Source organism: Aulonocara stuartgranti (assembly GCF_965226115.1).
Source record: "Aulonocara stuartgranti genome assembly, chromosome: 13".
NCBI classification, from domain to species: Eukaryota; Metazoa; Chordata; class Actinopteri; order Cichliformes; family Cichlidae; genus Aulonocara; species Aulonocara stuartgranti.
In genome coordinates, this window is record NC_138949.1 from 24,707,018 (window position 1) to 24,733,384 (window position 26,367).

The following is a 26,367-nucleotide window of genomic DNA, read 5'->3' on the forward strand; positions in this document are numbered from 1 at the left end:
TCTGATTAGATGAAATATGCATATGCCAATATCGTCCCACGACAGCTCCGTCTGTCAATGTAATAGGCAAATTGCTTGCTAAGCTCATGTTTTGCTATCTCCTCTGCAGATTTGTGTTAACCACGGCCCATGAATTTTTCATTGTCCATATGTCATGGTATACAGAGGCCGTAGAGGAGGATTTTAGAGGAGGACAGAGGACATGCTGTGGCTGTATAGTCACATTTCATAATCAGGACATGAACTGTATATAAAAACAAAGTGAACATCTGGTGAAAGATCACTTACACATGACAACGCACATTGCAATGTCCTTGTGTAAGATGTGAAAGTTGTATATTTTTACTTTATTAGCACCTAAATTACTCACATATAGCTTTAATATATACTAGGCTTGTGTTTCATCGTATCTAATGTGTATGGTATGCACGTCAGAATAAATGCCACTGTGCTATTTTAACTAAAACCACTTTCCTCCGCTGGCATCGGTAGCATTAGCACTTCTCTATCGTGTAAGGCACAATTGTTTTGTATTATCCCTCTTATGTCATCAGCAACACAGCAGCTCTACACATATGGCTTTGCATTACTACTTATCTATTAATAGCAAAATGTAACATAGATAAATAAGTAGCTTTGGGGAACAAGCTTAGCTTTTATTTCCAGTGCAAAAGGTTTGTCAGCGAAGGAGCTGATGGAGGATATTTGGAGAAAAAAGGACATTCATGTCTTACTTCAGCATTATACCAATTCATTTGCTTCATTTTTGAGTGCATCAATGACATATAGTTCAAAGCACATCATAACCACTGAGCATGGGGGCGGTTCTTGTTTTGTGCCCTGGGTTTGCCCCTACACTCATGCTACTTCTGGCTCTTATATGTGGTGAAGATTTACGCATAATGAGTGGGAAACTGTCACCTGCTCCTCATAGTTGAATGCTTATATTTTAATGTAGTCAGTAATTTTCCACAAAGATGATAGAAATGCACATCAATCAAATGCTGAATGGTTGATAAACAGCAAAGGGCTGCTATCATTTCAGCGGAAATCCTCGTAAGCTGTTAATCTGTCTTGAAATATGAGGTCTGTATCAACAGACATATACTGACAAAACATAAATTTGATTTCAATGCAGTGACAATGAAAATTGGTTTGTAGAAGCATAAAATTTCTTTTATGCAGTTGATCCTATAGTGAAATATTTAGTCACCATCTCATTTTCATGCTGTCATCACATGTTATTGCAGCTGCAAGGAGTGATTGTCTGGAAATCTCCCCTTTTTGCTGCATTTATGGAAACTCTGACATCCAAGATTTCAAAGTTAACCCGCCTTAAACTATTTTAAATCAGTCTAAGTTCTTATTATGCTTTTCCCTCTGCGGTTTTTTCCAGGTGAACTTTTCCTGTCAGCACATTGTAATTTTTGAATGGAGTGTTTTAAGAGGGGGCAGAGTCTTACACATTGGATGTCGTAGCGTCTTTGAACGCATCACAAAAGAATGACTTCAGACTGGCTCCTACTTGTAATAGCAGAACCACAAGATGTTAACAGTGGAAAAAATAATAATAAAGTGATGAAATGCTCAGTGCAAATGATTGCCAATAACAAGTATGTTGCAACATGTATGTGCAATTGTCTTCATGTTGATAGCTTCCAGGAATTAAAGGGAAAAATCTGGTAAATAAATTATATTTAATGCACACATGAAAAAGCACCTCCTCGAGCTCTTCTAAGTTTATAAACGATTTATTTTTAACTTTTTTTTCTTAAATAAAATGCAATGCTTTTTATGTATTACGTTACACTTGAGCTGAGGAGGTTAGCTTGACCTCATTCGTAATGGCTCAATTGATAAATCGGTTTATTGTGAGTTAAATGTGATAAAAACAACACACTGAGAGTCAGATTTTCATAAACGCCAGATGTGAGATGTGATACAACTTCTGAAATTCCCTAATATAAATGTACAGAATAGCATGTTGCAACCTGGGGTGAGCAAGTCTGACTCATACGTGTAACTGAAAACGCTGTTTACAGAGTCAGGCTCCGGTGTGGAAACACGTCCTGAATGCAGCCTTTTAGTCAGGTTTAAGTGTTCAATATCTCTGTGTAGGTGGAGACTTGTTGCCGGCTGTTTCCCTAAAAAAGGCTTGTGTAACTTTTAGTGACGTCAAAAATCATTGTTGCACCGCTGATACACGACAGCAGCAAAGTGAGGATTATACACTATGCGGTGAATGTGATTGATGTTTCCAGATTTTTTTTCTTTTCTTTTTTTTGTTCAAAGTGACCCAGATGTTTCTTGGAAAGGAGAGTGCTTAAACAGAGGCGGTGCTGGCTGCAGTTTTAGACATTTGTTTACAAATGTGTTAATTTTTTTTCTTATGAATATGCAACTATTTACTAAAAAGAAAATACAAAGAGAGGCGATAACTTGTCCTGTTTTCCTTTTCTTTGTTTGTTTGTTTGTTTGTAGATTTGAGAATTAATTTGAATGCCTTAAACACAGTAGCATATAAACAAGGAAAAGAAAAAGAGAACAAAGATGAAAGTATCTATTGGTCTATTTTGTTATGAGAATGATGATTATTTATAATCACCACGGCCTAATGCTGCGTAGCTTTGCAGAATGATAAAGTCCCTATGATTGGGCTCATTGGCTGACTCGATCCCATCAAGTGTAACTAGAGCGTGATCTATTAGAATACATGTGTTTTATTGATGTATGGGCTTCGTGTTTATCCTGGCATTCATTTATTTATAGGTCGATGCTACGATTTTTTTTTCCTCCAGTAATGAATAGGATAAGCCTTGAAGCTTATCCACTGCTCCCTTTCATCTCTCCCTCTCTTTCTCTCTCCCTCCCCCCCTTCCCTCCCTCTGTCTATCTCCCTCTCCCTCCCTCCAAAAGCCAAATTGAAATACTGTATTTTTTTTTTTTAGAGCCCCACTCCTACTGAGTTGTTGCTGCAGTCTGTCAGTATCAATGATGTGGAAGCGTTTGAACGTTATCCCGTTTTTAGCAAATCCTCCACATTATGTAACTTTGACTCTGTTTTACATTTGCCACTCTTGGAACAACAGGGGTGTGTGTATTTGGGGCAGTCCCTCTGCGTCCTCTTAACATTTCTTTGCAAAAAGGGATTTATTTTTTAATTTCCTCTCCTGGAACAATGGCCATTAAGAGCTCTTGCCAACACTTTGGCACAGTAAAAAGCTGAGGTGACATGTTCACTTGTCAGATATTTACAGCTTTTATTGTGCTGTAGTGTTTTTGTCCTGACAGAAAAACTGCGTTATGACTTATTACAGTTTAAATCAACACAGAGAGACCAGAAAGACATTGTGCCTTGCTGGATTTGAGCCAGTATCAGTTCTTTTTTTTAATATATACCATGCATAAAATTTATACTGTGCATATGGGTCTTGAGATAAATCAAATTATTTGGTTCACCGGGGTCAGAGGTCATTGCATTCCTCAGCATATGTGTCAGTCAGGGGCGCTGGGTTAAGATTAAACCCACTGTTAATAAGTACTTAACAGGTGACGCTGCCATCATGAGGCAATCACATGAGGTGGATAAAATGAAAGAGAAAAAGGAAAGAGTGAAGGAAGAAACGAGAAGGAAAGAGTTTCTTCCTGTAATTACGGCTTATTTTGACTATAAATTAAGTTTGTGAGATTTCCCTTGTAAAACATGTAACACTGTAACATAATTCCCTATTTACTTTGTAAATGGAAAGCTTGAGTCGACAGCCTTTATGAGTTTGCGCAGTGCTAAAGTACACACATTCACACCCCTGTTGAAACACACACCCCAATGAATCCGATGAGAATGATTTCATAATCCATCGCAATAATAAACTTCTTTGAACTGTTTAATTGGCTCTTCCTGGAACGGCACGGCTTCGCTTCATTTGATCTGATGAAAGAGTAATGTTGCTTCTCCCCAGGGGGAGCATGCACAACGGCGCACAAATAATGAATTAAGAACACTACTCCTTTTTTTTCAAAATGACTGCCATAATAAAGCAGGAAAATTCACGATGCACTTACACCAGTTTCCCCTAAATTGCTTTTATGTTTACTTGCTTATGTATTTAATTTTCAGAGCTGGCTTTAAGTGAAAATAAATCCCGATTTCTAAAGGGTAATGGATTGAGTTCACATGAAAAGTGTCATCTGAAGGAACCACTGTCGATAGAAATGCTTGGAAACGCTCCAGAAACATTCCTCATGTGTGATTCTGCGAAAAGTCACACTTGCACTGTTCTGGGAATGAATAGCCTGTGTAGCAAGTAGTGACATTTGATTTAAAGGCATGCAGTGCATGTAAAGGGGGGGGGGGGGGGGGGACTGAAGTAGGCTATGCAAAAGAGAGAATGAAATATGTAAAATTTAAACTGACAAAGTCATGATGGTTTGGGAGAATGTCCTCTCTGCTAGGCTGAGGAATATGAATAGTGACAGTCTGAATAGAGAGTCTGTGTACAGCAACAGTATGGTTGCAAAAATGAGCTCATTACTGGCAAATACACACACACATACACACACTTTCTTTTTTCATTACTATGGTGAGAATATTCCATTTACATCTGCTAATTGTAACCCCTAAAATGCCAAAACCCAAGACAGGGAAATTGGTGTACCACCAAAACCCCTAACCTTAACTGAATTATTTTTCCTCAGTTTTATCCCTTAAAAATCTCCTGAGACTTGTCAGGAAATCTTTAACACACACACACACACACACACACACACACACACACACACACACACACACACACACACACACACACACACACACACTGAGCCCTCATGACTCTGCAGGCCAAGAGAACGATTTACATGATTTTATAAGTGTGAGATAAAAATATGGGAGAGTATTTTTAATGTCCTGGTAAACACACACTTAGAGGGATGTGGGCTTGTCTCCATGGCAACACTAGTCAGAGCGTGCCCGGCCTAGCGTTTTTGACAGTTTCTCCTGATGATGATTGATAATTACTACCTGACTTGTTGTCCCCATCTCCGCAAACATATGGCGAGATCTGCCCCCCGCCATATATCTGCCAAAATGTTCTTTTTTCTGATAATAGCTTTTTAATGTTGCGTTTTGTTGTGTATGCATAGCAGCCCCCCCCCCCCCCACCACCACCACCACCACCACCACACACACACACACGCACCCCCTCCCAACCCCACCCCTTTGTAATTACATTTGCCACCGCTCACATACTTATTAGAGAAAGGAAAGAGAAATAGATAGGAGAAGCAGGAGAGTGGGAGAAAGTCAAAAACAGGCAGCAGAAGGAGGGGGGGACAAAATTAATTTAACTTTCAATTGATGTGTTCTGCGCACTGCTGCTGGATTTAAATTTGACAAATTGTCAGGATTAACAGAAAGAAAGAGCATTTTACAGTATAGTCACATATTAGAAAATAAACACCAGATAATAGCCAGTGTGGTGGGCTGTAGTTTGAAATGGCAAGCGAGACTCTTTATTCCATATCTGTGTGCGCGGTATTTTATTATGCAGTGTGTTTGCATGCGTAAAGCTCATATTTAGATGCAATTGGAGGCAATCTTGTTATATTCACAGAGGCCATAGAGGAGGATATCAATCTATAAACATGATTTATCTACTGTGCACTGTCTAAAAAGGCATTAGCATAGGCCCTCTGTTGTGGATCTTATTACCTGACTGTATGCTGAAACCACAGACTAACACTGCAGACCTGACCAGCATTTAAAACATCAGCTAAATTCAGATTAAACACTGCACTCTTCCTTTTAAGCTTTTAGTAAATTGCACCTACATAGACAATTTTAAAAAATGAGTTTATGTGACAAAAAGATGACAACTGTTTCTTTTTGATAAAACACGCAGACCCGATCTGCTTCTCGGTAGGTGTAGGATGCTTCATAGAACATTTTATTTCTAATTTTCTCTTCCATTTAATTGGCCTCCATAACCTCTACTTCCAGGAACAGGAATATTATCAGCATCTGATTATGTCTTGTCATGTTCTGCTGGCTAAATCAGATAAACACAAGTATCTGATTTAACACGTTTGTAGTTACAGATATTCTAGTTCACTTATATCTGGCTGGCTCATATAATGTGTGGCTCACCTGCAGCAGGCAAAAGCAGGGCACTCTGCAGAAACCGAAGTCATTTCTAATACTGTGTGATTGAGGTCTGCCACAGGCTATGGCAACAGACAGGCTCTGTGAAGGAGATAATGATGCATACACACACAGCTGTCAGTCAGCTAGCTAAGGGGAATCGTCTTTGAGGGAAATAAAAACAGACTGTAGCCGATATAATGCGGTGTTTGTATAGGAAATGATAGGATTGGGGGAATAGACTGGAACGGGATGTCAGAGTTGTTGGAAACGAAGAGGAGGTCTGGTAAAAATCTCACACGGATTCCCATCTTTGCATTGTGAATATATTAACATAATCGCACTAACATTAAGCGCACATTAGAGAGAGCAAGTTAGATTTTTCTCTGACCACTAGTGGTACCAAACCATGCAGGTAGCTGGGTGTTGCTCCCCAGCCCATAACAACACAGAAAAATTAAAAGTATGAAAAATACTCTGAACTGGGAGTCTTCCAGCCATGGCTGTGTATCCTTGGGATAATTGGCAGACCAACTGTAGGATAAGTTCCAGTGAAAACTTGTTTTGGGGCTTAGGTTGTTGCGTTAATGTTGACTCACAACAGCAAAATAAGTCACAGTATACAGTACACCCAATTCCGACAGGTTCAACAACCCACACGCCCTTTTTTATTTGTAAATTGTCTTAATTACTTTATGGTCTGTAAATAGTTGTCATTATCAATAACGTGCAAAGAAAATAAAAACTTCAGTTCTTAGAAGCCTCCATTCATCTCCTCCCTACGTCGTTTCCGCCCGGACCTGTTTAAAACTCGTCCCTGACTTCTCTTTTAGTTTTTCTTTAAGTATAGATTCTAAAGATATGAACAAGATAATGAAATGAACGAAATGGCTGTTTTTGTTTGTTCCTTCTAGCTTTTTACATTTCATATATAATAACAACTGTCAGTGTTTGGTCAGTACACATGTGTTTGACTTGCTTCGCCAATAAAAAAAAAAGATTTCCATGTTAACATTTATTCAACTGGCTGTGTGAAATATGAAGGGGATTACCAGGAATGACCCACCCAGCCCTATGAGTTGTGTCTGTGCACTCACTTTATTCTACTAATTTCCCACTAAATGGCAAACATAGCTGAGCACTTAGAAGCTAAGGAGTTGGATATTTCCCTCGAAGAGTGAATATTTTACATAGATAATAATATTGACATTGTCTCCAATTTAATGTTGTTAATTTAAATCATTTTTCTATTATCCTAATAAAAAGGAGAGGATAAGTGAACCTCTTTTCACCTCCTCTGAATTAGGTTTTAAAAAAATTTACACAGACAAAAATAGAGACATCAAAAAAAAACCAATAATGGGCTAAGCTTCTTTGTGTGTGTAATTTGGGCAAGCTTGCTCTTTAAAAAACGCTTCGAGCAGAGTCAATCAAGGTGCTGTTGGAAAGAAAGAGCTGTTTACAAGAAGCTGTCGAGGACCTGGGGATGAGTCGGTTGTACCTCAGGGGGACTGTTGTTAGACCTCTTTTAGAAACAGGTCGGCTTAATCCCTGCTTTTTACTCGGGCCATGCTCTAATAGCCTTGTATTACAGTGATTTTTTGTGTGTTAGTAGTCAGAGCAAGTTCCTGATACAGGTACTCTCACCAAACACAGCACCAGTGAAAATTTGAAATTGTTGCTCTTGCTGCTGGGCTTTGCTGTGTTTACTGATTTTTATCTCTTTCGCTCTCCTCTCCCTCTGTTAAATTGGAAGGTGAGTTTGTTGTTGTTGTTTTTAAAGGCTTGGCACAGCTCAGATGTGTTTTTGTAATAACAGTAACGTGTAACTATTATCATACCTAGGAAGAAGCCAAATAATTCCTCCTCATTAAATTCAGAATAGCTCTCAGGCACAGCAGTATTAAAATATCTTCTTATGCTGCAGATGCATTCATAGTCAAAAACAGGCAATAGCGGTGATGAAAATATTTCAGTGTTACTGATGTGAAATCCCCCTGAGGTTGACCTAGTATGAAATGCCGCACTCTTGGATTGTTTTGTGTGAAATGTTTTGCACTTTATCAATGATAATCTTCCCCTGTATATTTATGAGAAATTAATTAACACTTGTATCATCTATCAACCTACGGAGGTTTTGATGATTAATAAAAACAGTGTACTGTGTCCACCCACACACACTCGCTCGCTCTGTGGGCGCATTGTGTAATTTTTGATGATTGCAGCGATGGAGATGCTTGAAGTATTGCTGTTCATTAAAGTTTTTGTGTGTCTGTCTGTGTGTTTATGTGTCTCAAATGACTCTGAGCAGAAACGTGCCTCAAGCGTAGGAACAGAGGAATAGCTCTGCTGTCAGATGTGACAAAGTGAGAATTACAAGTATGTCAAAAGTGCCTGATGTTAGTATGCGAAAGGTGACGGCAGCTTCAGTCGCGGCATAATCGCGGCGAGGAGGAGGCATCTAATGCTGCTTTACATGAGGAAAATCAAGAGAGCTGTTTTGGTTTCAGTCATGATATTGTGAAATCTGTGTTGGGTTAGTTTGCTTGGTTGCCTCATAAAACAAAGAATGTTTGTAAAAGTATTCCGATCCTTTCTTCCCTTTGTTGATGCTTCGCTCTATTATACCATCACTTTTAAATTATGGTCATAGTGTAAGATAACTGGTAGGACTGCTTGTGTTTTCGGAATCTCTGCAGACTGCAAGTGCAAAGTCACTTACAGTCCATACACACGGGCAAAGCGGTCACAATTAGGAATTAAAGATAGGAATCAGAATTTCCTTTTTTTTCTAATAGGAGTGTGTGGGTATAATTAAAGCCAGCTCTGATGAAGGGCACTGTTGAGAGAGATTTAAGCGAGTCTTTTAAACCAAAACAGTGAGTGTGGGTGGAGAATGTGTGTTTTTTAAATATCCAGTGGTATTCGGTAAAAAACAAATCTATCACATCCTGATTTACTGCCAGCTTGAAAGGCAAATAACTGTTGTTTTAATTTGTGGTAAGCAGCGGCGACCTGTGCAGTAGGTTGTAGTACAAATGTGCTTAGGTGTTGTGTATTGCATTCCCCTTGAGAACCTTTTGATTAAAATTACTGGCAATATGTGTCATAAATACCAAAAGAGCAATAGACAAGGTATTGACTCAGAGATGAGCCTGAGGAAGAAACATTAGCCCAGACGTGCTTTTTCCATGAAAGTGTGGTCAGAAACATCCAGTCCTTGAGAACAAGTACTTGAAATTCCTCCAAACTCTGAGCTCTTTGACGTACATATAGTGAAGACACATGGTTGCCCGTCATCGCTGGCTGAGGAATCAGTCTGGTACTGTTGGTTTGTTGCTTAAGAGCCTCCCTTGTCACTTCATTGTGCCTCCGGTGGAGTTGAAATGTTTCACCAAAGTGCAATATCACTTCGCTGATCGCACATTTAATGCTCCACTGCTCTACAGATTAAAGTCTGTGTCTTAAGCGTTGTATCAGAGGGCACTTTGTATCATGATTTGTCATGTGTTATTCATTACTTGTCAGGTTTTTTTTAACCTTTGGTTGTTTTGTTTGCATTGTGACAGCCGCTATTATTGTTCCTTATGAGTCATATTTAGTTTTATTCTATTTTTTTTTTTGTTTAATTCTCTAAGTCTGCTTCTGTTTTCCGTTTGAAAAACTTCCCCTTTTTCCAGTGGCATCTTTTTATGCATACATGGAAATACAGCTGCTCGGTCCTCAAAGAGTCTGTCCCGGTGCTTTATGTTGTATAACTTGCGGTAAATTTCCGATGCGCCACTGTAAGCTTGTATAGCAGACCTGAGTGACCTCCTTTGTCTGAGTGTGGGCGTATTCACAAGTTTAGTTTCATTTACAAATCCTTCCCTGAGGACTGCTTCTCACCTGCACAGATAGAGCTCTTCTCTCTCACAACTTTACAGTGTGTTTAGTTAAAAAAAAAGCCCTTACATTTACTGAACCTTCAGCATGTAACTCATCAGGGAGTTACTTATTGAACTAATTGACCTAGAGGATCTCTCTTTGGAGAATTCCCATTGATTGTAAGCTCTGGAACATAACTCCACTCGTCAATATCTCTGCGCTGCTGAACTGACTTGAGTGGTTATGCTATATTTGCTCTAAATATCCGCATGTGCTTAGAGGTTCATCAACAGGATGTTACATAATTTTATTTTGGTTTGCTGTGCTTCTGTGGTTTTGTTTGTTTGTTTTCTTTGGGTTTTTTTATCAAGAATTCTGTCCATAAATGTCGTTAATTATAATTTCAAAATTACATTTTGCCATATTCTATCCAGGGGGACATACTGTACTGTACAGGCAAGGCCTTGTATTGCAACATGAATGTTACCTTTGGCTGCGGGCTATTCTGATAATTGCTGAGTGGGTGTCAGGCCTTTAGTGAATTTGCAACCAAGTAAGACAACAAAATATGTCAAAACATGTTCTTCTGGTGCTTGTTCTTGAAATACCACACTCATCCTCGCTCTCCTCTTTGTTTGAACTTGAACCCCATTAGCTGAAGTTAGATGTAGTTGAAGTTCAACTGTAGAATTAAGGATGTGCGCAGAGGCATGAGTGGGAGTCTGGTTTCATGAAAGCATAGATGGGGCATTCTTCCCCAATTGCAGTTTGTCTGGGGGATAAAAACTCTCATATGTTCCTCTTTCAAATGTGATGAGTCAGAACAGTCATCACTTCAGGAGGGAAATTATCATTTAACTTGTCTACAGTTGAAAAAAAATGTTATTTATTGAGCTGAATAAGGTTATCATAGTTAACCTGAAACTGGGTGTAAAATACACTGAAATAAAAAGAAACAATAGGTGACTGTTGGTCATGAATGCTCCTCTAACAAATCCCTGCATTGTAATAATTAAAAGGATTAACACTAAAGCAAAAAATCAAGCATTTATAGCACTTAAAAGTGAACTGAACAAGAAAATCCACAGATAAGTGTTTAGTTTGTCATTTGAAACTTTGTAGCATTTCTGAACAGTTTTTACTAATGATTTATTTCAGCTTGACCTTTGTAAATGTCAATAAAATGAATGATCAACATTTATAGCATCCTCGTTGTATATTTGCATAATAAGATTACAAGGATGATTGTAAATTAACGTAAGTCTACCACACTGTGTAGTTCCCCGAGGCAGTTACAGTGGTGCTAACAACATGTTGTATAAGGAGTTTTTGGTCATTAAGAAAAACAGTAGATTCAACTTTTGACTTGAAAATAGCTTCAGAGAAAAAATGCAAGGGGTGCCATGAGAAATGTAGCTTTTTTTTTTTTTTTTTTTTTTTCTTCTAAATGACATCAGAAACAGCAGTATGCAACATTACGTGATGGCAGAGCTTCAGTTCATCCTTTGTCATTTTTTTTTTTTTTTTTTAAATAAATAGGACAGGGGGAATGAATGAGAGAAAGAGGGGGAGAGAAAGAAAGAAAACCAAAGGGGAGAAGAGACGGTGAGAAGGGGGGGGAAGAGAGAGAGAAAAAAAAAAAAGAACTCCTGGGTCACCTGTATGGAGAAAAAAAAAAAACAAACAAAAAAAAACAAACAGAGGAGACAGCAAACAACAAAGAGTAACATAATAATAGAGAAAACAAAGCACCATCACAATAAACTAGCTAGTCATAGATATCAGTATTTACTAAATAATAAACGATATTGTGCAGCACGCAAGATAGACAGCGCACAGTGTGCTTTGAGGCAGCAGCCAAGAAAGCTTTAGTCCGCGTCTGTGAATACCCTTGTGTGCATACCTGTGTGGATCAGCATGCTTGCATTCCAAAGGTTTCTCCATGTAATGATCTGCTAGGGAGTGTGGGGGGGCCACAGCCCCGTCCTCCAGGGTGTGAAGCGGGTATGGAGGAGATCAAAACTCCAGACATCCAGAGGCCCCCAGAACACAAGAGACCATGGAAGACCAACAGAGGGGCAGCCGCGCCACTGTTCCAGTAAGAGCTGAGGAGAGTCCCAGATGAGGGCTCGCCCAGCAGCCGCGGAGCAGAAGCCAGGGGGAGTTGCAGTGACGCGCCCGTGAGCTCCGCCGGCCCCCAGCTGTGCCTGAGTGACCGAGCCCCAGGCCGAGAGGCCGGGGGCACCCCACCTCCAAAGGGGCCCGAGCGAGCCCCAGGCCCCAGGCCCCGACAAGCGGCCGCCAAGGAGTGATATTAATATTAATATTGAAAAAATGAAGTGGTGACATTGTGTCAGTATGCATGTTATAATCTTCTTACTATAATACATGAAATCTGTTTGTTTGTTTGCCTCGCGTACAATGAGGAGTTGAGCAACCAAAATTGGCACACAGGAACATCTTCGGCCCCTGGAGGTTCTTATCTATATCAGATAATATCATGTCATCATGTTGCCTAGCAACTACCTACAAATGGGCTAAAATGACCCATTTGAAGCTTTATGCAACTGTAACACCTCAGAAAAGCAGTCTGTCATTCTTTTTTCATGACGGTAACATCTCAATTATTCCCACAAAAACTTTCATAATGCAGGATCTATTATGTCGTCATCTTGCCTAGCAACCACCTAACAATGGAATAATGTAACAGGCTAAACAATACAATCACATGGAAATGTACTAGTGTTAGAAAACAAAGGCGTGAGTAACTCCCACTCTTTCTGTATGACTGCACATTTATGGTAATACAATCAAGATTCCCATTAAAGAATAACCTTAATTTATGGGATTAGATGCTTTCTGCCACCTTTGTGTACTTTTCTAGCCTAATCAAACTTTATTGTATTTTTTACCATGATAATAGCAAGTTAAAAATCTAGTCTGTACCAAACTTTTTGCAGTTGTCGAGGACTTTCAGTCAAAATTATTGTTATCCATGTGAACCTTTAACAACATCTTTAAAAATTTCCTCTGTTTAGCTGTTTTGTCTTGTTTCATCTGTGCCAAAGTGGTGAACTGATCTTTCAGCTGACCAAAATTGCCATTCTTTTAACCGATATTGCTGGTGTGGCTAAAATTAGGAAACCACTGCACACATCTGTAGTTGTGAGTGATTATTTCTGTCATAAGTGTTACTCCAAAGTGCCAAATGAAAGGATGAGTTGGCCACTAATCCTGTAAAGCACATCAAAGTGTTTTTCTATCCTCTAAGCCTTTAATTTCAGTTTGCCAAACAAATACAAAAACAGGCACAGCACAATTATTTGGCCCATGCAGCCCATCAGCGTGATCATTTGTTCAACTACTTTAAAGAGGATCTGTGAAGCCACCCTCCTGTTCATTAAGTGAGCATGCAGATATTGCACTTTTTCAGTCAGCTTTGTGAGCTTTATCAACTGAGACATCCATCACTTGAATTCTCCAGTTGGCTTGATATGTCTCTCTACTCACAGCAGCCTCTCAATCAATCAGTCCATTTTGTTGTGGTTCCCTGTGGCTCGCCTCTGTTGATGCATAGAACCGTCAGAACCCTTCCTGAGCTGTCTCTAATGAGTTTTTCATTATCATTGACATCAGCTGAATAGCAATGAAACAGAGGTGCCAGGGCTGTGTCTAATTGAATCTGAGGGGGTAGAAATTATTAGACAAAGCAATGTTTTAAAGCTGTTAAAAGCATTCAGCTGCATCCTGAGATCAAGTGTTCATCCTGTGCTTCTCTGTGCTGAAGTCATTGTGACTTTCGTGGCTCATGATGGGAATAACCCTTATCCATATATATGAATTTAGTCACTATTTTTTTGTTTTACTATAACACCAGTGTCTGGTGATGGTGTATGTGTGTGTCTGCATGTGTTAGCAGTATGCCTTAGGGCTTTATGGGGGACTAGGAAAGAGTCCTCTGGTCACTTCAGTGCATGTCTCCCAAATAAGCAGAAAGCCACAAAGTAAGAAATTATTAACTTAAGGGGAAGCTTGGTCAGCATCCATTTTTGGTGTATGATTATAAGGTCCATATTTGGCTTGCAGAGGGGAAGTATCAAGTGTGCTTAAATGATCTCGTTCTTTTCTAGTACATTGACAAAAACACTTAATGCCCACAGAGTGTTAAAAATACCACGTCTCCCAGGGTGCTGTAAAATCATCGTCTTGTGATGTTGGCTTTGTTTTTCTACAGACTATAAATGTCTGTGTTTCCATTCGACAAAATCGATCTGCACAGAGTCAGTCCACGTCTTATTTTCTTTGTGTTATTCTAAAGCTGATGACTCCTCCCTTACGCAACTCTGCCACGAGGAGAGCAGATCAGCGCTTCTTCTGCAGCACAGAAAAATTGCCTTTACTTGACCTTGTGTGCTTGTTTCTGTATATTTACAAAAGTACATGAATGCACCATTTAACCCCTATCTGCAGCATCTGCCTGGCTGGTTTAAATGTGTTCTGTTTGGCCTCTGTCAATAAGTCACTGAATTCAGATTCACTCCCTGCCCTGTTGCAGAGTGTTATGCAGCAGCGTTTTGCAGTAATTGCAGCTTTTTCTTACGCAGCAGTATTTGACTTGATGAAAAATGTAAACAGACAGGCAGGTTATGTAACTCAGTGTATGGTGTCAGCGAGGTTAGTGATTGGACTAAAAACAAAACCACACTGAGTGTGTGACCTTACTCGGACCTGCGATGTTTGTTTAAATCTAATGTCACATGTTGGAGGATAAATCTGGATTCAAACCTGCAAGCAGTCATAATAACTCCTCTTATATTTGTTCTCTATGAGATATGTTTTCTTAGTCATCTCAAGCTTTCATTTTCTTTTTTACTTTATATTTATGGCTTGTGTTACTTACATAAAGCCTAAGCATCACAATTTGGCTGAGACGAAACATACTGTGATATTTTATGGCTTATGTCTATGACCCTTCAAAATTAAACATAAGTAAATACAATAAGATGTGTTATTTTTCAGTATTAATGAGTAATTGGCCGAATAAAAGGAGCCGGATAAGCACCAAAGTGGATAAACAGTGGAGGGAGGAACACACCCAGCGCTTTCTAAGTAAAGATTACAGCGTTGAAAACTTGTTTTTTTAGTGCCAAAGAGATGACAAATGCACAACAAATGTCCTTGGAATTTTCCCTGTGCTGTTTCTCCGCAGCGTAGCGGTTGTGAAAATAACAACATGAAGTGATGGGTTGCTGAGTCGTGATCATTTTACCCTTTTAATGACTGCCTCTTAGTTTTATTCAGCTCTGGTGTTATTGTAACATTCTCTTGATGGGAATTTGATCCGACAAAAATAATCACAGAGTCCTTTTGGCAGAGAACAACCTTGGATGTGATTTAATTGTCATTGCAGATGGAAAGAAAGAATGTCGACGCTGAGAAATACATGACTGAACTTAGAATATTTGAAGTTTTTCTTTCCCTCTCCTTTGAGCTTATCTCTGTTTGTGTTGCTGCGAGGAGGCAAGTCACTCTGCCAAAAAGTTACATTACAATTGCGGGTTGACATAAACGTGGGTGTACAAAGGACTTGGAGGGCTTAGATACTTTATTGTGTGTGTAATGTGAACTGAGCAATTATATCTGCCAGCCTTTCAAACAAAGAGCTCCTATCATGCAGGTTCATGTGTTTTTAATTAACAGCGTTGAGCTTTAAGACATGAGAAGACTAACCAGAGGGAAACCAAAAATAGAGTCATGATTATGAGTTCATCTGATGTGCTGTAGTACAGTGTAATTATTTATGTTGCTTAGAATCGGGGGGGGCAAGACAAAGCATTTTTATGTTATATATGTTGCGGTTAGAAAAAAATACAAGCTATGTTTGTCTAGCATCTGTGTGAAATATTTCTCTTAGCACAAACTGACTGTTTCAAATTTCTTCCCTTTTGTGGGTTTCTCGGTTAACCAGCATCTGTCATTTTCATTATTATTCTAACTGCCTGACTGTTATGACGCCCTCATCTGTAATCTTAAAAATACATCTGTCTGAATTTAAAATGGAGTTTCTCTTTTAGGCTGGGAGTGAACTTGAGGATCGTGTTTACTAGCACATTGGAGCAATTTGGCAGGCTGCAACCCCATTCAGCACAATGTTGCACTAATCCAGTTTAAAAATAATTAGCTACAGGCTAGCAGGCCTGTGAAATTCCTTTCCCCTGATTGTAAATGTTCCTCTCATACCCTCCCTCTAAGTTCCCAGGCAAGAAATACATATTTGGGTTTAAAAGGCGTTTTCTTTTTAAGTCTTTTTTTTTTATTCTTCCTGTAAAACAAAGTATATTATTATGAAAGAATTAGATGTTGGCAACAAAGAGCTGAAAGTATTCAGTGATTTTAAAAAGCAAATTTCCATCTAAATGGATAAATCTAATTGTCATTGTTCCCTTTCCGTCAGCTCCCAACCTGAAGGGGCGACCTCGGAAGAAGAAGCTGTCCTTCTCTCAGAGGAGAGACTCCCAGAGTCAGGCTCAGGGTCAGGGGTCATCAGGGTCAAACCAGGGTTCGACAGCAGTGACAGCACAGGAACCCTCTAGTCCAGAGGGCAAAATTACAACCAAGGTAAGATGAGTTACATTCCCTCAGGGAGTATTTACATGTTAAAACTGGGACATGGGCTAAAAGCAAATATTTCTTAAAATAAAATGGAGAAGTGTTGCCATAAAAACAGCTGCGATATCACGGTAACAAGCGTCCACTAGAGGATGCCTCATCAGTGTCACTGTACATGCATGCGTGAATGCTCCAGAGATAACCCTATAGATTAAAAAAAAAACAAAAAAAAAACACAGACTAGAACTGTTTTGGCAGCTTTGGCTCAGATTCTGAGTTATGTTGTCCTATAATTACGGGGTTCAGGGTTTGATCCCTGGATTCTTCAAATTGGCCTGGAGGAAGCAGTCTTGCACACTGTTATGGTTAGGCTTAGTAAGACAGTAATTTATCAGTTTTAGTTAAAATTGTGGGGAAGCTGTTTGCTGTTGCCTGCAGAGCGTCCTTCACATGACTCTGAGCGGACTCGGTGCTCTGAGAGGAACTGCTCTGCCACTTCACATTCCTGCACTTTATTGGAGAAAAAACACCTTTTTCATGCCAACGCAAAGCAAAAAATTGACACTGACATGGTATCCTCCAGTCAGCAGGTCTATTACACGCATTGCCTGTACGGTATACATACACCATATATTACATTTCCTTAGAACATATAGCCATGTAAGCTAGTCTACAAGGTTACACTTACATAAATATTTGTAAAAGACATATTATAAGGATATTATACAACAAATAGTAACTTTAAAGTCCACTAGCTTTATGTTAAGATCACAGCTTTTGTTGCCAACCAGCTGCTTTCCACGTTGTCCTTGAATCTTAAGTTACAGAATAACCTTTACTTTCCTACACAATGACCAACACAGCAACAGTGTAGTCTATTCGGGACGTGTAAAAAGCAACACGATTGCGAAGGCCACGTGCTACAAAAAGGGATGTCACAAATCAACACAAATGAAGCAAGGACGACTGGGGAATGAAGACTGTTTAAAAATTATTATTTTTATTATGACAGCATTTGCTGATTATACTTCTATAATTGACTTCTTCCTAAATCTAATGTGATTTCACCTGATTAACTTATCACTGATAGATTATGATATTATGATAGGATCTTTTGTTGAGAGGTACTTTTTTGTCTGTGTCACTTTCCTCATAATAGCCTCTTACCAGGTACAGTGTAATCTTAAATTGGGTTATTAATGGGTTATTTCATATTTTAATCTAAGAACAGTTTCCACCAATGAGAAGCACTCAACTCATTCTGAAATCATGTTAGTCGATGGAGGAAACTGGAAACAAGAAATAATCATCAAGCCCCATTACTAGGTCTTGTCATGTTTTCTTTATTTAAAACATCGGTTTAGTGGTATCACTTTCTATTGATATTATGATTTTGTACCTCTGTCCTCGTTTATTGTCTGACATTAGTCGTAATATTCCTGTGAGGGAAATATCTTTGGTAAAAGCTCTTCCACAGTCATTCCTATGACCTTGGACAGTTAAATCAATATAAGCAATTCTTTCTCAAAGCTGGAGTCAAACCTATCTGTGCCTAATCTGTTATGACCAGAAGAGCTGCTTCATTGATAATCAATGGGAGTTTTCCTCTGTGGCCATTAGGAATATTTACTTGTGCTTAAACTCTAACAAAAGTCATACAAACTGTCTGACATCATTTGAATAACACTCTGTTAAGGGTTTAATTTTCCGCTAAATACATCCGCTGAGTCTGTATGCTCTCTCTTTGCAGGTCAAACCCAACTGTAAAACGGTACCCAACGGAAAAATAACCGCACTGGCCAAACAAAAGGCCATTGGCCTCAGTAAGAAATCTTTATCCGAGGAGAAGGACAGAGGAAAGGAAAAGGAGAGGGAGGAGAGAAGCGAGAAAGAGGACAATAAAGAGGAGGATACATCAGAGGAGAGCCGAGCGGAGGAGCAGGCTTTCTTAGTAGACCTCTACAAGTACATGAAAGAAAGAGACACGCCCATAGAGAGGATCCCCTTCCTCGGCTTCAAACAGAGTGAGTAGGGCAACTTTTTCTCTTATTCCCTCACTGCCGTTGTTGAAGCAATGGAGCGCTCGAATCGATAGTAAAAAATTTGTGTGGATACATTTTTACAGGAGTTATTTTGAAAATTTAGGTCGTAACATCGACTGAGGCTGAGAGGAGATTAAAACAAATTTGGAGTAAAAGACACCTGTAGGAACAAGCAATAAAAAAAAAAGCCCCCAAACCTCCTCAGAATTTCCCTGCACAGAAAAAAAAAGCACATTATTATTTGAACCCTAAAATATCGTGTGCTTGGAGAAAAGAAACACAAGTATATGTATCAGAGTGAAAGTGCACTCTGTAAGTCACACATGTCGGTGTAACGGGCAGGGGAAAACCTTGCGTGGACTCTAATCGGCATCTCTAACCACATGTTATATATGCAGAGCCCCTGTTGTGATCAAAGGAGAAACAAGTAGCTGGTTTTTAGTCAATGGTGGACTTTCTCCTATTCATCTAGAGTGTGAGAGTTTCATGTGCTCCCATATGTGATGGGCGTTATGTTTAAGGCCCCAGAATTTAAACTGCAGCCAAAATGTTAAAAAACTAACTCAGTGTGTAGTAATAATAAACTAAAGGATTAATATTCTATGTTGAGAAAAATCCCATCTAGCAGTTAGTAAAAGACTCAGGAGACTTCCTGTCAGAGCACATTTTGCCTGGCTTTTATATAAAGAGAGAATATCTTCTCTCACTTGTCAAAGGGGTTTCCTGTGAAGGCCAAGAACGTCCTCTACCAGTGTTAAAAGAACATCACATGTATGGGAAACACGTCGGCCCAAGATGAAAGATTTCTAATATAGGTCGGATGCTTAGCTTGCATTTGGTGTGAACAGGACAGAGAAGAAGAAGAAAAAACGCGCACCTAAGCATCAAAAAGGGCACACTGTGGTCTCTGGAAAGTGAAAAAGTGTGTTTGCTTTATGTGTTTGATGTCGAGGCAAGACGCATGAGAATGCGGGCTCTCTTCACAAACTGTGGTTTTCAGATTTAGTTCATGCTCAGTCTTTATTCAAGGAGGGACATAACATTTGCATTCATGTCAGAGGAACCAAGGAGAATTTAGCCATTCAGATCAGAATGTAGCACGACAACTCCAGCAAATTAACGAGAGACAGGGAGAGGGGAGACATGCCTATTGAATGTAACAGTGACAGTTTATAGCGTAGTAAAACTCATTACTCTAAACTATTACACGAAGGTAAGCTGTGGTCGACTCGACTGCGCTAACCTCACTGCGGTATTTTGACAGTCCTGTCATCTTGACTGCCGACATGTTGTTGCTTAAATAGGTCATTGTGGTTGCGGGAGATATAAAGAGGGAGCGAGGAATACGTAGAGAGTCGGAGGGAGAATTGCATACCCAACTCGCTTTACTTTTAGCTGGCATTTCTCAGTTTGAGCTCAGAATAAAGTCGAGGTCCACGCGCCAACTGTTTTACATACAGTACATGCTTTGAATCTCAAAACCAGACACATCATAAGCAAGGCCCTCATTAAATGGTGAAATCATGCTGTTTAAACTTCGTCCTTGGCAGCGAGCGCACATCAGCACATGTAAAGAGGAGGAAAAAAGGAAAACACATCATAATTAATACAACAAACCCTTAGATGTAATCAGACGCCGTTTTCATAGTCTTCTCTTTAAACTTGCTACAAATGCATTAAAAGATCAGAGCTCACTTTCCTGAAATGGAAATCCAAATTATGTTATTTCAGTTGCATTTGAGTAATAATCTTTTATGAAGTTCTCCAGAGTTTAACAAAGCAACAGATGGTTGATTGATTTACCAGACTTACCCATGCTTTGTTGGCTGGATCACTAAAATATCCATTTGACTCACCTCCAAAAAAACCCTATCTGAGCCTGAACGAAGACTATTTCTGCGTATTCCACCTCATCTTCTAGCCTTGGAGTCTTACCTTTAACACCATAATAGTGAAGCTTTACAGTCTGGCTGAGAGATAAGACCGCTAACCACTGAAATTCAGTCGGTCTGCCTTTACCTCGAATGACTCATAATCTATTTTAAACAGAGAAATGCTAATATTGCTGGTTTAGCTCAGCACCCACTTGTTTTCCTGCCTCACTCTCATGCGGAATTCATGTTTCACTTCAAGGTTTGTATGAATTAAACATCTTAGAGCTCAAGTGCTCATCTGAGACCAGCCGGCCTCATATTCAGTTTTCTGTCAAGATAAGCACAAGATGTCTTTACATTTTAGAGGCTCAAGATATTCTTATCTTTGCTGGAAGGTGGAAATGAACAATTTCTCTGTTTAATCTAGAGATCAACATGTTGTTTAGTGTTCTACTTACAGCTAATCAGTGATTCATTTGTGAAACTATGAAAAAGTCACAGAATCCCAGCGTGCAAGGTGAAATCCAATGAACTGGGGTTTTTTTCTCCCTGCTGATGTATTTAGTAAAATGAAAAGAAAAAGAAAGTGTTCACATTTCAAGAGTTGGAGCCAGATAATTTCATCCATCGGTCCATTTTCTTAAACACCTATCCCAGCTGTCATAGGGTGAACATCAGTGTACACCCTGGACAGAGAACCAGTCTATCACAGGGCTGATGCAGCCAATTTAGAATCACCAGTTAACCTAATATGCATATTTTTGGCCTGTGGGAGGAAGCCAGAGTACCCAAATAATACAATTTTTGAATTTTTAAAATGATTGTTTGTGAAACTACCCACTGATTATTGCTGTCCCTAAACTTAATGTTCCAGCTGTAGTATGCACTCTTTTTATTCCTAATTTGCATTGCTCAGTCATTTTAAAAGCTACGAGAGCACTAGCATTTGAATTGCAGAAAACAGCTACCAAGTGTGGCTGCAGTTTATTCCAGTGAGTTGTCGTCCTTCTATTTTTGTTTTGGGATTTTTTTTTTTGTTGACTTTGCTGTACAGTTGCTGCCATTTAAGTTGCATGGCTGCAGTAGAGATTGTAGAAAGATAATTTTGAGATTGTGATAGTGGATGTAGGAGGAATAAAACAAGAGTAGAAGTAGTTACACTGTATGTTGTGAATGCCCTTGATCTCCAAGATTAACTGTTAAGTGTGAGTGTGTGCCTCTGTGTGAAATTTTTTTGTGTGTGCTTCAGTGCTCGGGCATCAGCATGTGATTGTGAACATCAGTTCCAATTTGTCTCCTTCTTCCAGCCTTGTTGTCTAATTGCCATGCCATCGGTGTGTCATTGAGGCTGCATTGTGTTCCTGTTTTGTCATCCTTATCTCAGTGATAATTGCCCCTGCCAAATAGAGGGGAATTAAGAAAAGAAATTGCTAATGACAAGACATCTAAGAAAAGGCATGTTCTCTCATTTCCTTTATGTGTCCTGTTCCCTCCCAGTCCCGTGTGCTATTGTAATAATTACAGTCGATGCATAACAAGCTAGTTAAATAGACCGTCTTTCTGTTTCTACAGTCAGAAAGCACAATACGCCAGCGTGCTCAGTTCAAACAGAAAAACCTACCCAGCTCCCTTTGTTATTCCACCCGTGCATTGACAACGGTCACAGAGAGGAGGGAAGGAAAAAATCAATGCTGTCAAATGCGGAGATAGGAAAATGTCATTTTGACAAATGCAAGGCTTTGTGTACGCACAGATTGCATTTTGATGGATTTCTCCCCAGGCGAGGCCTCCTTTTCTTATTTATAGGCCTTCATATAAAAATGTTAAACAATGATGTTACAGAAAGCAAATACAAATGTCATTGGCACAAAAGTCTCCCAATGAACTCGTGGTTCTTTGTTTGTGGGAAATATTTTCTTTCAAAGACAGACAGCCATTTGAAGCCTTTCTGAAAGCTTACATGGCTATTTTTAGGAAAATGTTACACAAGACTTTTATTTTGATATGGGCTGTCATGGGGTATTTGCATGGGAAAATCAATGCAAAGGAATTTGCATTAGTTCAAACAGAAGTTTGAGCATATTGCCAAGTGTTTGATGCTTTTAATGGTGTTTCATTCATACCTGCAGGCGGCAGCTGAGGGTTAACACATCTCTTTGTCAGGATAAAGCATATGCTGTATTCTATCACATAGTCATGATTGTATAAGTGCTCAGTATTCATTTGCATCCTTTTAGCTGAAGTGCAGAATTGTTTTGTGTGAAATTATGATGAAAAGCTGTTTTCACTTTTCCAGGCAAAGAATATGTAATTACTACTCTCTTCAGTGTGTCTCATTAGTTTATAGTTTAATCCGTGCATTCGCTCATTTATATGTGCATTATATGGTTTAAAGCTAAACATGTATTTGCCCGTACTGATGCTTTCTGTAGGCTTTTAGACTTTACCTAAAATAAAATGTCATCAGCTTTTAAACATGTTGATTTGTCAGTGCTAACAATCCATTTATGTAATAAATACAATTATAGCGCCCAGAACTACTTTTAATCTAAACAAATGACTTCAGCGTGTAAACATACCTTTTAGTCATAACACTTGTTTTGTTATGGCAGCTTTTAAATAAAAGTTTGATATTCATCGCCTTCTCTCTTGTGTAATGACTGCACATGACGTTATGTGTTTCAGCTCAGGTCCTTTCCCAGAGTTCCTAACTCCCTTGTTTGTCTTCTGTCTCTCCCACAGTCAACCTTTGGACTATGTTTCAAGCTGCTCAGAAACTCGGAGGATATGAGTTGGTAAGTATTCACACATGTGGCAATATAGTCCTGCTTTTCCATGAAGTTCCCTCCCCACCCTCTTTCTGTTTCTCCTCCAAAAATCCACACTTGCTCTTTTTTTTTTTCTTCTAAATTGTCTCTTCCACTAATGCTGTCCTCCAACCTGTCTTCCTTCTTTCCTCCCTGCCTTTTATTTCTCTGCCCTCCTTTTACCCCTTGAGCTCAGTCACTGTTTTCCCAAGAAGAAAGTTTCGCTCAGAGCCACTTTTAGCAGAAATGATGCTGTTGTTTCAAAACCCCCTTGGAGTGGAAAACACATGTTCCTCTGTTCTAAACTGGTCAAAAGGAAATTGGTTAAATCACTCATTTTTTCCCATTTGGAGATGAAGTGAAATGCACATACATACCCACGTGTGAGCAAGTACTATATGCGAGTTCACACACAGCCAGAGTGAGTCAGAAATGAGGGTGTATGAGGCATTTAACTTGGCAGCCTTACCTGCCTTTTATTCACTCACTATTCATGTGCGACGTATTTTCAAAGTGAAGTCAATGTTTGATATTAAGTCTTCAAGTCGATTGCTTATGCCTGTTTCTAAATATGCTAGCTGTGTCGTCCAAACAGACAACTAAACTAGGCCGTAAACAGGATACAGCTCATATAATTGGGGCTCATATCCTTTTAAAACGCTCATATCTGCAGCTGATTATCTCACGTTTCATGTTGTGGCTTTGTTGGCTCTGTGGCAGCCGTCATTCTTTTGTGTTTTGTGTTGTAGCTCGTCCTTTATTCCCATCTGTTGTGGAATAAGGAGTCGTAGCAGGAACAACTGACTGCATGATGTTAACAGAGCTTATTATGTTAGAGAATTGAGTGTTGAGGATTCAATAACTGGAACATGATGACTCATCAGCTCCCCAAGACCTTGAAATGATGTCAACTACTTATGTCTTTTATTATTTTTTGGTGTTTTTCTTTCTCTTGGTCTTATTTTTATCTCTTTTTTGTCTCTATTTCTTTTGTCTTTTTGTCTGATCACTCTGTATTCTCACCCATCGCTCCAGATCACAGTCCGCAGACAGTGGAAACATGTATATGATGAATTGGGCGGCAACCCCAGCAGCACAAGTGCCGCCACATGTACACGGAGACACTACGAGAGGTGAGTTATTATGTCGGGTAGTTATATATGACACATTGTTATGCATGCACATGTGAACAGTCTGCATCGCCTGAAGTGGGTAAACTCCTTCACAGCTACATCAAATGTACTTTCACAATGCTTTATTTGTAACATCAGGACACAGCAGGACACATATTGATCTTATTTACGGAAAGTCAATGTACACATGAAGAGCAACAGTGGGATGCCGACTGTTTTAGCATGTAGCTGTAATTGTATTTAGAAATGTCTTCCTTATCCTATGGACCTAAATCAATTCATAATGACATGAGATTTGGTTATTTTCCTTGCCTCAATTGATCAGTTGTGTGGCACAGTGAAACCAATTGTGCTGTAATCTGTTCCAATTCCGCTCTACAAACAAACCAAAGAGGATTAAGGAGTTCAAAATAACAGCAAAGTTTTTAATTATTAGCTGACCTATATGAATACGCATGCAGTCTCTCCATTTTCCACTATATATGCATTACAAGCACAGAAAGCTGCGGGATAAAATGAAAACACCAGTTTAATATATTCATTTAATCGTTCAGCCTGATACTGCAGCATTTTCAACCTCCACATTATAATCACTTAGATGGTATTACAAAACCTAAGCAAGCATATGGATATGATCCTAAGGGAGCTGTGTGGTTATTAATGCAGGGCTGCTAGCACACACTCACAAACACACACAAACACACACACACATGCAAACATACACACACAGCCCAAGGTTAAACAAATGCCAAATACGATCTTCCCAGCAAGAGATAACCAGTCGCTCATGAAGCAGGTCATTCCTCCGGGCCTGTGACCCTCTCCACATCCCTCTGGCTGCTGCAGGTTTATGCATCAGCACAGTTCAGGCACACACACACACACCTATCCGTAATACAGCAATATGCCAGCAGTGCCATATGAGGGAGCCAGGCACCTTCATATTGTGTCAAGATTGCATGCTGTAAGCGAATTCACGAGCACAAGCATTGGCGGCCAGGGCAGTTTTTCCAGGAAATTTGCAACACCATATTTGTGAGAGTATATTATTTTAGGTGTTGAATTTGTTGACAAGCTGACAATGCGCCTCTAAATGTTCAGCTGCAAGTGCCTCCAGTGTTTATGCTGCATTCCCAGTTGTTTCTCCGAACTTCAAATAAGAACCTGCTGCAAACTGGATGCTCTTATTTCTACTAATAATAGACGTGACTATCAATTCATGGCTTCAAATATGATACTGGGGAAAAAAGAAGTCTTTGCTTTTTGTTGTTGTTGTTGCAAAACTCAGAATCCAAGACGTGTTTCATCCTTATTTTGTGGAGTGCAGCAATTACTTTGAAGTAAAACGCTATATTGTTCATTTGTCTGTAAGGCATAAAATAGGGGTGTAGGACGAATTTGTGGGAAGCACTGAGGTGTGACTGCTGCTGCGCTGGCCTTTCCCTCTCCAGCCACCGAGAAGCAGCTGAGAGAAAATAATGCTGAATCAATACAAAGCAATAATATCCACACACTGCAGTGAATATCAGTCTGACAGAGAGAAGGTGTAAGAAGGAGGGGATGGGGGTGACTGTGTGTGTGTGTGTGTGTGTGTGTGTGTGTGTGTGTGTGTGTGTGAGAGAGAGAGAGAGAGAGAGATATCAGCTGAAGCTGAGCAAGTTTCCAATCAGGGGAATAATTTTAGCTGAGCCTTGGTGTTTGGACTGCTTGGAGGGCAATTAGCTTCATTGTATTAACTCAGCAAACACGGCCATTCTCTCTGCATGATGAATGAGGCTGTTTGTGGGCTCGCTGAAGTATGTGTTTGTTCCCCAGAGGCGTCTTTGTTTCCACCTTTAATCATTAGTCAACGTGCTACAGAAATATATTTCACAGGGAAGAATGTACAGTGAACAAACT

The 26,367-nt window shown here is 39.5% G+C and overlaps 1 protein-coding gene across 1 annotated transcript in view; it reads left to right on the top strand.

Moving 5' to 3' along the window:
• The window catches only part of arid5b (AT-rich interaction domain 5B), a 75,782-nt gene that overhangs the window by 37,970 nt on the left and 11,445 nt on the right, over window positions 1-26,367 (top strand). The window contains exons 5-8 of the mRNA XM_082557585.1: window positions 16,458-16,621; window positions 18,363-18,636; window positions 23,271-23,323; window positions 24,371-24,468. Coding sequence (XP_082413711.1) covers window positions 16,458-16,621; window positions 18,363-18,636; window positions 23,271-23,323; window positions 24,371-24,468 — 589 coding nt within the window. The remainder of the gene's footprint in view (window positions 1-16,457; window positions 16,622-18,362; window positions 18,637-23,270; window positions 23,324-24,370; window positions 24,469-26,367) is intronic.